This window comes from Lineus longissimus, chromosome 1, assembly GCF_910592395.1.
Source record: "Lineus longissimus chromosome 1, tnLinLong1.2, whole genome shotgun sequence".
NCBI lineage: Eukaryota > Metazoa > Nemertea > Pilidiophora > Heteronemertea > Lineidae > Lineus > Lineus longissimus.
The window spans coordinates 9491540-9509139 of NC_088308.1; the positions used below are offsets into that span (position 1 = coordinate 9491540).

At 39.3% G+C, this 17600-nt stretch overlaps 1 protein-coding gene across 1 annotated transcript; it reads right to left on the reverse strand.

The window, feature by feature from the left end:
* Window positions 1-8384: 8384 nt before the first annotated feature.
* Window positions 8385-14541, reverse strand: LOC135497009 (protein qua-1-like). The gene is made up of 8 exons (XM_064786641.1): window positions 14031-14541; window positions 12863-12949; window positions 11429-11482; window positions 10589-10729; window positions 10093-10233; window positions 9672-9734; window positions 9077-9130; window positions 8385-8506 (listed from the first exon to the last, which is right to left on the reverse strand). The coding sequence occupies exons 1-8, from the start codon at window positions 14539-14541 to the stop codon at window positions 8385-8387; spliced, it is 1173 nt and encodes a 390-aa protein (XP_064642711.1).
* Between the last annotated feature and the right edge of the window lie 3059 nt (window positions 14542-17600).

Genomic DNA, 17600 nt, shown 5'->3' on the forward strand with positions numbered 1-17600 from the left:
TGGATATAATGATCTTCATATATCAAACGAAAAATGAACAGTTTAAAAAAAACAGAAAACAGGCATTTCCCCGCCCAATAGTTTCAACTGTTGCCATTACGCGAGTTTCATGAATGTGGAAATGTTTTTAATGTTTTTGGGATTGGGTCCGGGAACTCAAAATTATGTTATTCGCCTTTAACGTTTATATTAGTAGAACTATTTCTTAATTCATCACCGTATAATAGGAACGGGCACTTTTTCCAGCTTGGGAAAAGTTGAGACAGAGTCATGATGCGGTTATTTCCATCAATCTTGTTATTGAGATACTCTGTTCCCATGAATAGGGCGACCCAACGCTACCGCAACGCTTCCGCAATTACAATTCGTGGCAGCCGTATTAAATTTCAGGATAAGTGGTATAGGTCTAGTACAGGCAAGAAGATTCTATAGAACTTTCTTGGTGTAGGTCACATACCCTATCCATGGTCATGCAGTCCTCCACGTTACAGACATTACCAATGGCACTGTACAAGGCATCCGCTCCTTTTTCCTTTGCTTTGGTGATATCATCTAGCAGTTCCTTCTTCAGGAAGGAACACAGAAGTTTGTGGTAGTTCGCCATGTTTTCAGGGGTAAGAGCACCAATCGAGGCCTCACATTTATCCTTGAAACAACCCGTCTGTAAGGGAATGTCTAGTGCAGACAAAAATGAAGCGCTACTTTCGTTCTTTACAAGTCAGTCAAGGAATCTCGATGGACTGGCGGTAGGCATCTTGACAACAAAGATTGTTACATCTTATCAAGATGGCTTTGTTTAAAGGAAGTATAAGACCCCGGGATGACGTTTACGAATGGTGGTAGACTGTTCAAGCGATTTCACTTCGTCATATAAGCTCATCATCAGCCTGCATATTTTCTGTCGGTTTCACCCGGCCTCAGCGCGGGCAATATTTTTGAAATACGCAATATCCCTATAAATCTTTCATGTACCGATTTGCACACTGTATTACACCAGCTGATTAGAGCGTCACTCCGGCAAGAACATCCTGGCATAACCAGTGGTTTTCATACTCCGCCTGTCGATATTTCAATTTCTTATTTTTTTTGTATATGGCGAAGGAGTGATCTCAGGATGGGCAAGCAGTGATGGGCACTTTTAGGGACAAACCATTTCATGCGGGACGGGTCAAATGCGGAGTTAATTTAAGTCCGTGATATTCATTACCTGTCCTGTTTCGACGGTCTTGAATGTGTTGCCGGGGCAGAGATCTTCCGTCTTGAGTGTCTTTAACTTCGAACATGATAACTGCGCGCAGAGAGGACCATTCGCTATCTTTTTGGCTACATCGGAGGATGGGGTACCATTCAGTAGCTATAAGGAGACAAAATGGTGGGTTATTTAGAAGAAGAAAACATTTCAAACTTAAATATTTATCCCTCTCATCTTGATCTCAATTTGATACGATATTTCCCAATGAAATCAGCATTGCATTGGCTATGACCGAGAAAGCATTGCACATGCGAGATGGGTTCTAATCCTGGCCTTATCATTATCATATTATTTTCAAATGTCACCTTGGGAGAACCAGGCATATCTATGTAATACTGGCACAAAGCTCTGATCAATAGAGCTTTATTCGGTGATAGGTAATAGGTATTGGACTTAAATACCACCTTCAATAAACCGCTGATAAACCAATTAATAATTGACAACATCTGAAACGTACCGACTCTCCCGCTGCTATCAGTAAGGCCGGACTTGGCGGTTCCTTTTCCTCTCCGTCACCCCCATCACCAGCTCCGCTCTCCAGGAGCGAGGCTGCAGCAGCGGATGTATCGGCGGTGTAATCCAGCGACATCTGCGCAATGCAGGTTTCTGGGATTTTTTTCATGTCAACTGCTGAGAGTTTCTGACTGGTTTTATCCTTGTGACTCTGACCCAGGAAATTACACTGCGTGGCAAAGCATACAATACAGTTTTAGAGTTAAGGGTTACTTGAGAGTGAAATTACTTGGTAGTATATTGTTATGTATACATTCGAATGCATGCTGTGACAGAAGACATTAAAACCCCTCAAAAGTAAAACTAACCCTAAATCTTGACGCTTATTTCATAATATTAATAATGAAGTGCCCAATCAGTGATAAGATTAAGAAGACTTTCCACGCAGAATTATAGTTTGATCGAGTCACTGCATGTAGCAAAATGAATTTTTATCAAATGGTCAAAATCTACTCTACAAGTCAGTAGAAATTTCATCGAAAAGCTGAAGGCAGTCTGACCAGGTGCATTTTTCAGATGGTGAAGATGATACGCCAGACAAGATGGGAGCAATTAGGTTGGGCGCGGATGTTTCCCAGCTACGTGGAAAGGTTTTGAAGCCAAGCAAACGTTTAAATTTGGCAAAAGCTGCCACGAAATGTGCTTCAAACGACAAATATCAAAGTATCTTTGTCATGTCTGTGCACAGTATCTTGCAAGTGGAGAAAAAGTGTGAAATTCGCTACGCCATGTAGGAGTTCTGATCTGATCACGAAATCAGCTATTCAAGTTGCTGCTTTAGCGAGAACTGAGAAGCCAATGTCCTAGAACTAGAGGCGTATCTCCCTACCTGCCATTTGGCCAGAGTATCATTTGTAATACCCGCGCAAAATGCAAATACGTCGTTTTTTACCGCATCACCATGTTTCATCATTTTCCCCTTTGGCGACTCGCCGAAAATAAACTTAATGTTGTCTTTGCCAGTTTTCAATAAAATTGGGTTTTTCTGTACGTCCGGGTCATCTAAGCACATGAAATACCTCTGGCCGTACACTGAAGACTGAAAAAATGAGAGTACACACATTTGTATATGAGAAGAAATGTCTTTCATATGTTGTATTGATAATTGTAGAGAAGGGTGTTTAAAGGAATTTACTCATGCAAAAATGTCTTCATCTAGAAGAGCAAATATAATCTATAGTGAAGACCTATGTCATTTTTAACTCATAATTACAGCGGTAACCATAATTAGCATAAGTTTATCAGTGAAAACTTATCCCCATACAGACCGTTCGGATTTTATGTTTGAAATCATTTGGTGATCGGTATCCATTCTCTTACCTTTGGAAGGCGCTCCGATCTGTCCATCAAGACGGCTATGCCGAAAATTACATCACACGGTTTCTTCTTTAGACAAGGGTTGTCCCGCAGTAATTTCATCAACCTGTAAGAAGGCAGACAGTTTATTATACTATTTGTTTGCAAGGGAAACACACGTTAGATATCAGTAGTGTCGTTTTCGTGATCACAATCACATTCCTTTATTCTGATTGTGGGACATGACTGGTATCATTCTTTTAGCCATTCACCAGTTGTTGTCAAGAAAGCACGCTGACTCTCAGTGATTCGATCATTCTTTTTGGCTGGTTTTCGGTTCGTGAACAATGTTTTGAGATTAGTTTAAAATGATTCTATCATAGCAACGAACCTAAACATTGAGGGCATTCTCTTTAATTCTATTATCAAAATGCAATTAACAGGAAGTTGGAAGTGACGCTTTCACATCCCACGAAATGGATTTGGAGAACGACTGTGCATGTTCGGTTAATTCCAAGTTAAATTTCAAAACGCGACGGATGCGGCATGAATAGAAAATACTAAAATTCGACAGTTTGGCCGCACATTCTATCCCGAAACCCGATAATTGTTTAAGGTCGACGCAATTCCGGAATCCTGAAGAGGACCTTTACTCTAACTTGAGATGTCAAGGTATTACACAACTACATATTGTGCAAGAAGAAGCGATGATTTTAATCACAGCGATAGTTCTACCATGCAGGTCTACAATCGTTGGGCCATCCCATCATCGACGTAAGAAATCATAACTGTAATATTACAGAAATGATTCGCCTCTGAACCATCAGCGAGTAATGTATATGCATACTTAGCAAGTGCTGCTGCGTCATTTTCCTTGCTGCACGAACCCGCAGCTGACTTTTTGGCATCCCTCTCAGCAGCTTTTTTGGCGTTCTTTGCCCGTGCTTTCACCTGCAGGAGAGGATTATCATTATACATTAATTCCATTATATTTCGACGGCTTAAAGAATTTGGTTCATGCAGCCCTCTTAACTTGACCATTTGAAAATCTTCGGGCCGTATCATGACATGACATTATCACGGTTACCATTGTAGTACGAGTATACTTGAATGACAAAATACGGGTTTGAAGGAGTAGGCGGATTTTACCTTTACTTTACCGTTCGTTTACTTCCCGTTTTCTTAGTAAATAGCTTTTTTGCTGAAAGCGTTCAGCATTTTCCCAACTTTTAGATAGTAGAATAACGCGTTATTCGTTATTCTTAGCACAAAGAATTATTAAAGACTACATATAAGAAAAAGATATTTTAGAAAGGCGAAAAGCTTTCTCGCTATTTTAACAAGGGGGTTACTAAATTCGAGATGTTACTCTTATCACATTGATGGAAATATATAATCAAGACGAACAAAATGATACCTCATCTAGCTCCGAACTCCCAAAGATGCTGCAATATTGCTTCCAAATTCTCAGTCTCGTCAGCACGTACAACTCCTGGCCGCAATAACACCGTTGGTCCTTTAACACATTTCTTGTATAGCTTACTTGGTGCGTAAGAAAGTGCTACACGTAATAAAACCACAATGCTTTAAAATTAATCTTTCTAGATTTTTCTTAACCTCATTGAACCTACCGCGCTTGCACTGCCCCCTTTCTTGAGTAATTTTTGAGCCGTCTCCAAGTCCTTCTTCTCTTTTGCTTTCATTGCTTCCTTGGATATCGTTGATTTGCCTATTTTGGGAACTTTGACTTTCTGTTCTGAAAATGATATTCCGTCTGTTACCTTACATCTGATCGACATTAAAAGGCAGCAGACTTCTGGACCTCAATTAACTGGTCGATTACATAATGAAGACAATATTTCATATTAATTATTTTGTTTACATGGATGGACAACAACATTTGTGGCAACCCTAAAAAGCGAATTGATATCAGTCTGGTATTTTAGGAGATGTCAGATATACATGTCGGAGTCGAAAGCTGTTAGAGATCGAGATACTGAAAATGATATTGCAATCTCGACTGCCATATGCAAGCCGCTACATATTAGCATCTCAATGCAGCCGGATAAGGCATGCAGAAGAGAAAACATGGCCGGCAAATTTTGATTCTTACTAAACCAAATGCTAACCGATAACGATAATAGCATTCCGCGAAGATGACGTCACTGCAGCTGCTGCCCTCTATTTCCCCATCGCTGAATTACAGGCAATGTCGGACAAATATGCGGTTTCGTAATGGATTCAGGCTTTCTAACTAGAGCAGTTCGATTCAATCTGGCACATGTCCGAGTGTTGGAAATACTACATTATTGTTCTGAATATTTCTCTCTCTGACTCTATGGTATCATTCATGCTAAAAACAATGCAGGGTCAAAGATAATTGACTTTGAAATAAGCTCAAATGCGTAGAAATAAGTGTCGATGTCCGACTGCCACGTGACTAAAACGCCATCAATATCTTATGCAAATGACCTTGTGAGCTATAAATAGTAACTTCGCGGAATGCTATTATCAAACCTGATTCGAAGTCAGTCGTCATGCAGTGTATGAATGAATACCTACTTCCTTTGTCATCTTTTTTCTTGCCACCATCTTCTTTCTTGTCACCTTTTGAACCTAAAAATGAATTAGATGCAAATAACATTTACACTACGGTGCGAATGTAACGTCCCCCTTGGAAGTTAGTCATACGATAGCGATCCTTGACAGATTGAGGTGAATGACAACATCTTACATTAAAAGTGGTATCGAATAGAGTTCCCCAAACACTTTTTTAGGTCATTTCTCAAAACAAATCCAGTCACAAACAAAGCGATATCTCCTTCAGTTACACACAGTTATGTCAAGTTAGTTTTGAACAACGGGCCCAGGGGTGCAGGAATGATGCCAGGGAAGACATGCATTTGTTATCAAAACGTCAAGTTCAACGGATTTCGTGCAATCATTATATATACATAGACGTCATTGGTACGTCACAGCAACGTAAGACACTTTTCAAAACACACAGGTCTATCCAAATAACAGATCGTCGAAGAGGTGTTTGCAATTAGACCTAAAATCTAATAAAATAATGACATGTAATTAAAACTTTGCGCTTGAAACTAAAAATGGCTTATTAGTACTGGTGGTGCGCGAGCATATTAAGAATGAGTACTGGCTGAATCTGTCTATGTAGAGTCTACAGTTCCAGTGCTATAAATAAGTATATAAAAAGTATTGGTTAATTGTATGTCGCGCATTGATCTACCATGCATATGCAAGGTGTACATTTGGACAGTCATGACAGTCGGGCACTTAGGCGCACTGGATGCGAATATATGTAATGTTGTCGTGTGTTGATATTGCTGCAAGCGCATCTGAAATGTGAAGTGTTATTTTTTGCAAATTTATTTTGTATTGTGCTAGCGCAAATGACTTCGACTCATTTGTTCCGTGTTTTTTGTTCCTTTACTTATTCAATCCGAATTTCTTCATGACCGTGTGATGGAATGTTGGGTGGTTGAGTGCTTATGTCAAAGCACGTGTGTCTGTATAGCTCTTACCTGTGTTTGCATGCATGCATGGTTGTGTGTGTACCCGACTCGGTTTGATAGCGCAATGAATGTGTGAGAGACGGTAGTTGATAAAGCTTGGAATCAGTGAAACCATGTAACCAGTGATAAACCTTGGAATAGTCAGTACTAAACCGTGGAATCACTGTGCAAGTACCGCGTGAAATCGGGCGCGTTCCTTCCACGATTTATACCCTCCCAACTGCCAATCTCGTCCCAGCTGACTTTATTGATAGCAACTTGCCAGTAGTTCCAGAATCAACCTTTTTGTGGAGGATGACGTCATCATTGAATGAATTGGAAATGTGTTATTGTAGTTAAAAAATAAACTTATATTCATGACGGGCCGCTATTGCAAATATCTAATTATTGCTCTTCGATGAAAGCAAAAGTAAACGTTGTGATGGTTTTGTATTCCATATACTAAAATAAAACTTTTTTATTAGAAGAATCATTTGTATATATAATGCTCTAATAAAGCTCAGTAGATATGACAAACAAGCACACGGGAATCACTAAAAAAATTGTCCGCTTAGAACTGGTTACAATACATCACGAAAATATCTCTACTCTACATCCCTCGATGTGTACATGAATATGTACGAAATCGCTCACAGCGAAGGAATTTATTCACATTTTTCATCTCCAAACCCGGCTAAAACCTTCGGTAACAAACCTACGTTTCTACGGATAAGTGCCAGGCGGTACTGCATGATGTAGTCAATCTTCTCTGTATCACCCTGTATGATCACACCACTCCGTAGTTCAAATAGGCCCCGTGTGGTGGCGTAGTAAGCGGAGCGCTGATTGGTCCATATTATGGGTGTGTGATGGGCGTGTCGTGACGTGCATGCCTATATTTGGGAGATCAGTAATGTACACTGGAGGCGAGGTATGACTGGGTTGTTCTAAAATATAGATTATTGAATCGGATATGCGACTGATTTCTAAACTACCGTCAAATTCCGATCTGATCATGTTAAAATAAGCTCCAGATATTGATTCGTAACCACCTTAGGTTCAAATGGCATTATTTCATGTTTTTATGCATTTTTAGGACTGATTCCAAGGTTTATCACTGGTTTCAAGGTTTCACTGGTTCCAAGCTTTATCACCTACCGTGAGGGACGACAAAATGTGTATCTGCGGCAAGCTGCAGCTTCTAATCTGACTGTTATTTACGAGAAAAAAAACATTTGTTTTCTTACCTTCGCCTTTCTTTGTGTCATTTGCCCCCTTATTTCTATCGCCAGGCTTGCCACTTTTACCGTCTATGAGACAAAGAGAACAAGGTTTAGCCCGGTGGGCTGGAAGCTCTCACGGGTCAGCCTGATCGGATTTAAAACTTGCCTTGTTACTAGTTTAGGCTTTACATCGGCAATTACTTTCGATATGAATAAGTCGTTTGTATATACCATTGAATTGCTTGTCATGGGTGAAAGAGAAATCCCCCAACCCCCCCCCCCCCTCCAAAGAGAATAATCTTTGTCTCCTAAATGCAACTTCCTGGTACCTGATAATTAAATAATAGATTTTAGGTCAAAGACATTCTAGAAGCCTATCGACGTAGCAGGGCTTGGCACCATCGACGCTTAGGTTTAGCTTTCGCCTTCACACGCCTGTTTCCCCTCCAACTTTCAGGACTTTCCAATGCCATGCTTGTTGTGTTATAACTTGAAATTACTCTCACTGTTGTGAGGATAGTCAGGGTCGTCGGGCCAATAGACTGAGTACTCGTATAATAGAAGTAATCAAAAGCCTAATTACTCGATCTAGATGGTACAAAAATAGAATTTCGCTTCTTCACCTTCACCCTTCTTATTGTCGTTCTTTCCATCCATATTATTGTCGTTCTTTCTACCCTTATTTTCATCATTCCTACCACCTTTAGAGTCTAAGAGACAAAAATAACAAAATAAGCTCGGCTAGTGTGCCTTGGAGTACGGGGCTACCGGGTGGGATTTAATCAGCAGTTGTCTTGTATTCTAATGAAACTAATCTAACTTTCAAATTTGGGAGTTACATGTACTATCAGAACTTAATGCAACAGAAATGTAACTTGAGGTTATCGTTAAGGGAAATGTTTTAAAATGTTTAGGCTGGGGAAGAAGCTCAAGATCGCCCACCTGGGTTGGTGACTTCGTCGATCACAGGTGTAGTGTGCCAGCACAAATGACTTCAACTTATTTTTTCCGTGTTCTTTAATCCTTTACTCATTCAATACGACTTTCTTCATGACCGTGTGATGGAACGTTAATGAATAAATGAGAAGTTGAGGTGGTTGAGTGCTATATCAAAGCACGTTTGTCTGTATAACTCTTTACCGGTGTTTGCATGAATGGTTATGTGTGTACCCGACTCAGTTTGACAGCGGAATGAATGTGTGACAGTTGACAAAATGTGTATCTGCTGCCGCTTCTACTCTGACTCTTATTTACGATTAAAAAAACAATCGTTTTCTTACCTTCGCTTTTCTTTGTGTCATTTGCCCCCTTATTTCTATCACCAGGCTTGCCACCTTTACGGTATATGAGACAAAGAAAACAAGGTTAGCCAGGTGGGCTGAAAGCTCTCACGGGTCAGCCTGATCGGATTTAAGTTGCCATGTTACTAGTTGAGGCTTTAAAACGGTAATTACTTTCAGTATGTATATAACATTGAATTTCTCGTCATGACTGAAAGAGAAGCCCCCCCCCCCCCCCCGAGAGAATAATCTTTGTCTCCTAAATGCAACTTTCTGGTATCTAATAATTAAATAATAGATTTAAGGTTAAAGACATTCTAGAAGCCTGTCGACCTAGGCCCAGGTCCCCCCGTTTTAGGGCTTGGCACCATCGACGCTGCCAGAGTTAGATGTAGCTTTCGCTTTCACACGCCTGTTTCCCCCTCCAACTTTCAGAACGTTCCAAGCTTGTTCTTATTTAACTTCAAGTGAGTCTCAATGTTGTGAGGATAGTCAGGGTCGTCGGACCAATAGACTGAGTACTCGTATAATAGAAGTTATCAAAAGTCTATTTACGCGATCTAGATGGTACAAAAATAGAATTTCGCCTCCTTACCTTCACCCTTCGTATTGTCGTTCTTTCCACCCTTATTTTCATCATTCCTACCATCTTTAGAGTCTAAAGAGACAAAAATAACAAAATAAGCTCGGCTAGTGTGCCTTGGAGTACGGGGTTTATAACGGGTGGGATTTAATCAGCAGTTGTCTTGTACTCTAATAAATCTTATCTACTATCAGAACTCGATGTAACAGAAATGTAAGAACTTGAGGTTAAGGTTAGGGACATGTTTTAAAAGGTTTAGGCTGGGGAAGGAGCTTGAGATCACCCACCTGGGTTGGTGACGTCGTCGATCACAGGTCTGAACTTTGCCCTCAGACACCTGTCCTCCCTGTCACCCTGCTTGTTTTCATGATATCTGTATACATGTAGGTGACACTAAGTCCCCAATTCAACAATAATTGTAACGCTTTCTTACCTCCGCCTTTCTTAGTGTCATTGGCATCATTTTTACCATTATCTGGCCTACCGTCCTTACTGCCATTAGTGTCATTTGCACCTTTTTTACCATTATCCGGCTTACCACCCTTTTCGCCATCATCTTTATCATGTTTGGTGTCTAAGAGACAAAAATAACAAAATAAGCTCGGCTAGTGTGTCTTGGAGTACGGGGCTTATACCGGTGGGATTTAATCAGCAGTTGTCTTGTACTCTAATAAAACTTATCTACTATCAGAACTCGATGCAGCAGAAATGTAAGAACTTGAGGTTAAGATTAAGGGACATGTTTTAAAAGGTTTAGGCCGGGAAAAAGCTTGAGATCACCCACCTGGGTTGGTGACGTCGTCGATCACAGGTCTGAACTTTGCCCTCAGACACCTGTCCTCCCTGTCACCCTGCTTGTTTTCATGATATCTGTATACATGTAGCTGACACTAAGTCCCCAATTCAAAATAATTGTAACGCTTTCTTACCTTCACCTTTCTTAGTGTCATTGGCACCTTTTTTATCATTATCTGGCCTACCGTCCTTACTGCCATTAGTGTCATTTGCACCTTTTTTACCATTATCCGGCTTACCACCCTTACCGCCATCATCATTATCATGTTTGGTGTCTAAGAGACAGAAATGAACAAAAATAAACGCCCGTTTCTGCACAAATATCATTTTTAAAACTTTCTGACTCAAATTGCATAGCAATATACAACGACCCACTGGCTAACCTACTTCTGTTGTAACACCAAAAAACGAACTCATTTTAGATAAGATCCACGAGATATTTTGCAGCATGATATGTCTTTTTCCAATGTCTATCGCATAACAAATTATGTCACACAACGCCCAAATAAAAAACTTGAATTTCAAGGCAAATTTCAAGCTTTGAATGATGACACGAATATTGAATGTATCATTGTGTGAACTTTTCTCACCAGTTTCATTATAGGATGTATCATTTCTTGACGGTTTGTCGCGATCTTCCTTCGTATTATTTGCACTTGCCCCCGTAGACAGCAACAACACTTCAATGCATCTTTTAAGTGAGATTGAACTAAAAAGTTTTCTACAATAGTGTGCATTCGCAAAAACGATGGTTTTCAGCTTTTGAAAAACCAAAACCTTCAAGCGTTTTCTTGCCAACGCAAATATGCACCTCGTGGAGGTTTTAAGGTAAAACTGAAAAAAGTAACGTTCAAAATGGTCGTTGGTGTCCTCAAACACTTTCACAAAAACTAATAAGACGGGGAATGCCATCAGCGAAATATAGATTAAATTTCGGTTTGGAAGAAAACGAATTGAAACACAAATACATGTACCTGAATCGGGTTTGCTATCACTCTTTCCACCATCCTTCGTTTCACCTTTTTCACCTATAACAATTAAATTGACATGGAAAGCAAAGGTAAGTTACATTATGCAATACTGTGCGCGCTTGGATAGGTGCCATCCCGTGCTTGAGAACCATATTTTGTGTGAGGGCTTCTTTGCACTTGATCTTTACAGTTTCTCCCATCAAATCTGATGCACTCTAAAACTAAAAACTGAAAGCACCCTTTAACAATCTCACCGGTTTCATTTTCAGATGAAGTCTCATTCCTGGACGGTTTAGGTTGATTAGCCGTTGATGTCCTGTTGCCTGGCCTATTACCGTCATTTTTGCCTTCTGATCCCGAATCTGTAAAAATTTATACTTGCTATTTCAAAACCAAAACTGAACTTTGAAGCATCACAAAATGTGTTTTATAATTGTTTTCTCACCACTACGCATTTTCATAATTTTTTTCCGTGCTTTTAGCTCACGCAATTAAATCCACAATGATTAGAAAATATTTCTTTACAATCAACATTTCAGCACTACTTTTATCACGTCCTATTTATGCATTAGTTTCCGTGCTTTGACTAAAAATAGTTTTAATCAAAAATCATCTTAAAGTTCATGAAAACTATTTTCAAGTGAATTGATGCAATTTAGGTAATCTTATCAATGTCAATTATCAATCTAATCAATCAAGTGTTGTGGCGTTAAACTTTGATTGTTTATGAAACACCACCGATGCGAATCATACACTCTTAGTATTAGTCAAAACAGCTAATTTGGTATTTACTATTACACCAACTGTAAAAAACTAACAATTAATCAGTTGTTCCAACTAAAAAAAGTAATAAAAAGTACCATTAAAATGGTTAACAATTATAATTTTGATAGTTTAAACAACTGATTTTTACAGTCGGTGCAATAGCAAATACTAGAGTAGTTAAAAAATCTATTAAATAGTTATTTTACTATTTAATTTTAAGAGTGAACAAAGCTCTAGCACATAGAAACGATCAAACTTTTGGTACCTTTATCATTGGTGAAACTACCAAACCTTTGTTAACGTAAGCATTGGTTAAACATCATTTTTTATCGTCGTATGAATGATCCCAAACAACTGTTTTTAAATTTATATACATGTATGTTCAATAGCGTTCTCGATTTGGTTCACGTACTAGAAAACTCAGATTCCTTTTGTTTTAATCCTTATCCAATTTATTCTTAATTTCATCAGTTTGTATAATTGTCTACACAACGGCAATGCTAATAGGTACATTTAAACGTATTGACGAAATTGAAAATTTGCGCAAATCCAATTACAAACTTCATAGTTTTAACGAACGGCGTCCTTGAAGTATTTTAATCGACAGTTGTGATATTTTTAAAAGCATAGTGTTTCCTTTCTGAACGGGAGGTCAAAGCCTCTCTTACGTACCTTTGGTTCCTGTCTCATTCTTTTGGCCGGATTCTCTTGTGGGCGTATTGGTGTCTTTGTTGTTCTCGTCACCTTTCTCTTTTTTAGCTTTAAAGTTTAGAATAAATGTTCTGAAGAAAATGCCACACCAAATGGAGGACACGAGTTTAACGGAATTAGTATGACAAGGCAAAGCAGAAGAGTATATGCAGTGAATGTTGAAAAGTTGCGCCCTTGATTCGCCGCGCAGGACTGTCAGATAAATTATCTTAAAACAATGAATACATTAGTGGCGCCGCGTACACATTTAAGGCGTTTATATAGCAGTTTACAAAGTACCGAATAGGAACCGCCACAAGTATGTTATAAGGAATACATTTACTAAGACAAAAAACATAATGCAATGAACGTCGAGAAAAACAAACTGAAATGAACCCAAGGATTGGTCTGGGCCACCTAATTTTGCATATCTCATATTTGGAGCAAAAGATGCAATATGACATATGAAACTAGATGTTTTACCTTCATCGGTGGAGTTCATCGAACTGGTAGTTTCTGCAGTGACAATAAGCGAATTCGATTATCGTTTAAATTCTAGGTATTCAAAGTGCTAATAAGAATTAGAATTAGAATTAGAATGCTGCAGCTCCATGTTGTTTTGGGCATGTTGGCTTCATTCGAATGTAATTTTCTAAAGACGATTAGAATGTCTGCATGGTAGAACTCAGTTATTCTTAGTTCACGAAAGAGAAGGATCGGATCTGGTTCATTAAAACTCTGTAAAGTAAGTGATATGAAGATTGGTGACTGGTTTCTGGACTGCGAGATGAAATTCAGGCTTCATACGCAGAATGTTGCACAGCCGGATATACAAATGTATATATGCTACTGTACAATCATACACAAATACGCCATCATAATCTAAAAGTCTGTCTGGTTGCCAGCAATATAAAGTCTGGTCAGATTCCTGCAACTTTCTCAAAGTTTAGAGAGACGGAAATTATGGCAGCCTGAAGTCGAGATGATACTCGTTTAGCAACATTGGTCTTATATGCTTGCCCAAAGGCGTTGCTGTCCGTGTCACGACAATAATATTGTAAAAAAGAATGTTTGGTTGAAAAATCAACAGACAAAAATAAAGATTGCAACGGCGTTCTAACGTCAATCCTAACTCGATATATCAGCTTACCGTTTTCATTACCGTCTTCAGTTTTCCCAGCTGGTTTTCCGCCAGTTGTATTCGTAGTTCTGTTCGGCTTACCATCCTCTGTCTTGATGCCTGATTTGGTAGCATTAGTCGGTCTGGTACCATCGCCTGATTTGGTAACAATAGTCGGTCTGGGACCATCGCCTAAAGTGATACCATTAGGCGGTATGGTACCATCGCCTGGTATGGTACCTTTAGTTGGTTTGGTACCATCCCCTGATCTGGTACCATTAGTCAGTTTTGTACTATCGCCTGGTTTAGTACCATCTGTCGGTTTGGTACCATCACCTGATTTCGTTCCATCGCCAGGTGTTATGCCATTCGTAGGTTCCGTACCATCGCCTGATTTTGTACCACTGTCAGGTTTTGAATCAATCCTTGATTTTGTGTCAGAGGTAGCGGTAATCTTTGACTCCGCTACTTTTGAAGCCGCGGTTGTGATTTGCAGTTCTTGAGCACTACTCTCTGTTGACAACAGCATTGAACATACCATCACTGAAAGAATCAATTTGTGAAAGCTAAGTAAATTTTGTTGCATGCCAGTTAAACACGTGTTGATTTTCCTCTCGCTTTTTGGGCGGGGGGGGGGGGGGACTAGCATATGGCAATGGACAACTTCTGAAGGTAAGTTCTTTTCAACGGAACCCCAAACCTGGATTAGCTTCATCCGGGCACTCACAGTGGCGGTTATGCCGTGTTGGAGGAAACCCTGAAACCCACCTTGACCCTCATTGGGTGATTTCAATGTTGGTTTTGGTTTTAGTGTTGGGTGTTAGTGTCAGTTTTATTCTTAATTTCTACCCCTAAAAGCCTACGTCTTGATAAGACCAATTCGAGGTTTTTGTTTAACACCAACACCTGGTTTTATCTAAACACCTAAAACCTGGGCTGAAACTAAGAAAAGGTTTTATTCTGCAGGTGAAACTAACACCAAGATGGACAGAGATAAAACCTTGGAAAAACCAAACATGCATGCTGTTGTCGTTGTTACTGTTCTTTCCTTATTGTAACCGCTTCTGATCTTTCCTGACAAGAATTATAGGAGACACCTCAAATAAAAATTGTCAAAACATTGAAAACATTGTCAGAAATACAAAATTTGGTCGTCTTCTTTCATGTCCATCATCATTCCCATCAGCGTTCAAAATACCAGCAACTACTCCTTGAAATGGTACGAACACCATGATTTTTTTTCCTTCTTAACACCAACACCAACTATGAAATCCACTCGGTGTTAATGCCTAAGGTGTTAGTTTTATTGGTAATACAAAATGCACTACAAATCTTCCAAATATTATAACACCGATCTGGGATTAAGATCAGACCTTGGTGTTCCATTTGGTTTCAGTGTGAAACTAAAACCTAATTTGATAGGATAATGCTAAATCCGAGTGTCAAAACTAACCCCAGAACTGATTTCATTTATGGTGTTGTGGAGAGTTTTAGTTTCAGTCCCGGCGTTAGTTTTTTACACTAAAACCATCCCTTAGCTTTAAGCTGAAACCGGACATAATGCTAAAAGCAACAAACACCGACTTTGAAATAGGATGAAACTTAAACCCACTTCATTTCAATGCTGGTTTAATCAAGGGTTTTAGTGTTCCATTTAGTTTTAAAACTAAATCTAAAAACTGACTTTGAAATCATCCATTGTATTGACGTTGCTCAGCTTCCAGACTACGCGCTGGAAATTCAGTATGCTGAAACCGAGTACCACTATATCCATGGGACGCATAGAGAGAGGAGGTCTACCTGTGATGTTGATGAGTTTAGTGAGTTAGGGAGTTAATAGGGAGTTAATACGTGATAAATGTCCAATTGTCATCGGCGTTTATTATCGCATGCCAATGACTGAATGTGATATCAAGTGAAGTCATCGATATGAAAATTGTCATTACCTAATCACACAGCTTTTATTTTTAGATGCTACCAGGGGTTAGTACGGTCCACCACTGGAGGGCGCAATGACCCCTACAGGGCAACAAGGCTTGCCGATCGGGGTTCATGAACGCATGCCGCTTAAAGGATGGTCGAACTTTAAAGCTGAGAAAAGCGATAACTGTCAAAGTTTCACTCGTAACTCATAACTTATAACAATTTATAAGGTTTTTTAGGTTTTTTAGGTTTTTCAAAAGTTCAAATTATTTTTTTTCAAAGAGTGCACTGTCTCAGAACATAAAGAACTTACCGGCCAACACGATTTTGGTAAATATATCCATTGCTACATGTAAGACGAATCGCCTTCCCTCCAAAAACTCAACTGTTCGAAAATATATACTTATTACCGTCCAAACTAAAAGCTGTTCGATATTTCTAGAGCACAATTTCCAAACAGATTACATTCACATGTTTCCAAATAGTTGGTGGTCTTACTCCGTACGCAGGTTATAGCAAACTCTTTCGAAAATGGAGATGAGTACGCTATTATGAAGTCAAAATATCGACATTTTAAGCTCGTCAGAATTAGCTGTGGTAAAGTTACTGCGTCACAACGTGTGCTGATAAATCATTTAGATACCTACTTAAATTGCCGATGCTGAAGCCACACCGTTGTTAGGACAGTTTTCCAATACTTTTATACAGGTATACATGACAACAGTTCTGAATGAAGTACATGTACTTTAATGGTTCCGCTCGCGTACGGTCTGGGACCAATCCATGCTAATATCATATACGTACGCGGGAAAAAAATTGCGATCTTATCACAATATCGCCTCTTGTAGTCCGATATTTTAGATGCGGCGATGTTAAACCTCACCAAGAGCATCATACACTGCTGACAATAGAAAATAAACAACAGACAACAGGAAAAACTAAACAGAGGAAAGCACTTCATCATTTGGGGACCAAGAGCTCGCAGAAAGAAAGCGCACGTTTACAAAAGAAATGCGCAAGACACTGCTCCTTGAACTTCGACACGGGTTTTTTTTCCAACCGATATGAAGCCTAAAAGCAAGTTTCATTTACTTGGAATGGAAGAAAATACTGTAGAACATTATTCTATTATAGCGAAGTATGAGCTGTTTACCTGATAGAATTTTCTGATGGGGTAATTTGTAAATGTTCTTTGTTTTTAGACTCTTTAATCCATACTTTCTGTCACTTATAGACCCACATGAAATATATTCCATTGATTTGTTTACGTTGTTGCCATGACAGTGTCCAAAACTGATTGCGGGGGGCATTGATCGGTAAGAGGAACAAGTGTAAAATGACAAAGGGGCACCATGGGGATGGATGGAGGACATGACAAACAATTTTCCAAGCAGAAATATAGCCTATTCGAGTATTCACGCCGTGCTGCCCCGGCAAACGTCCAAGATTTTTAAGGATTACACAATAGCGACAACTGTGCGGCCGATCAAGTGCCTGGCTCGTGTTGACTATTGTAAAAAAATAAGACTAGGCAGCTAACTGGGATTGCATACAAACACTCCTGCTACAGATTGTATTCACATCAGTTCATCGATTAAACTTGTCACTAGTATATTTTCATTTCTCCAATATATAGTTCTGCGAAAAGGAGAACTTTGGACAAGGTCGTCAATTTTC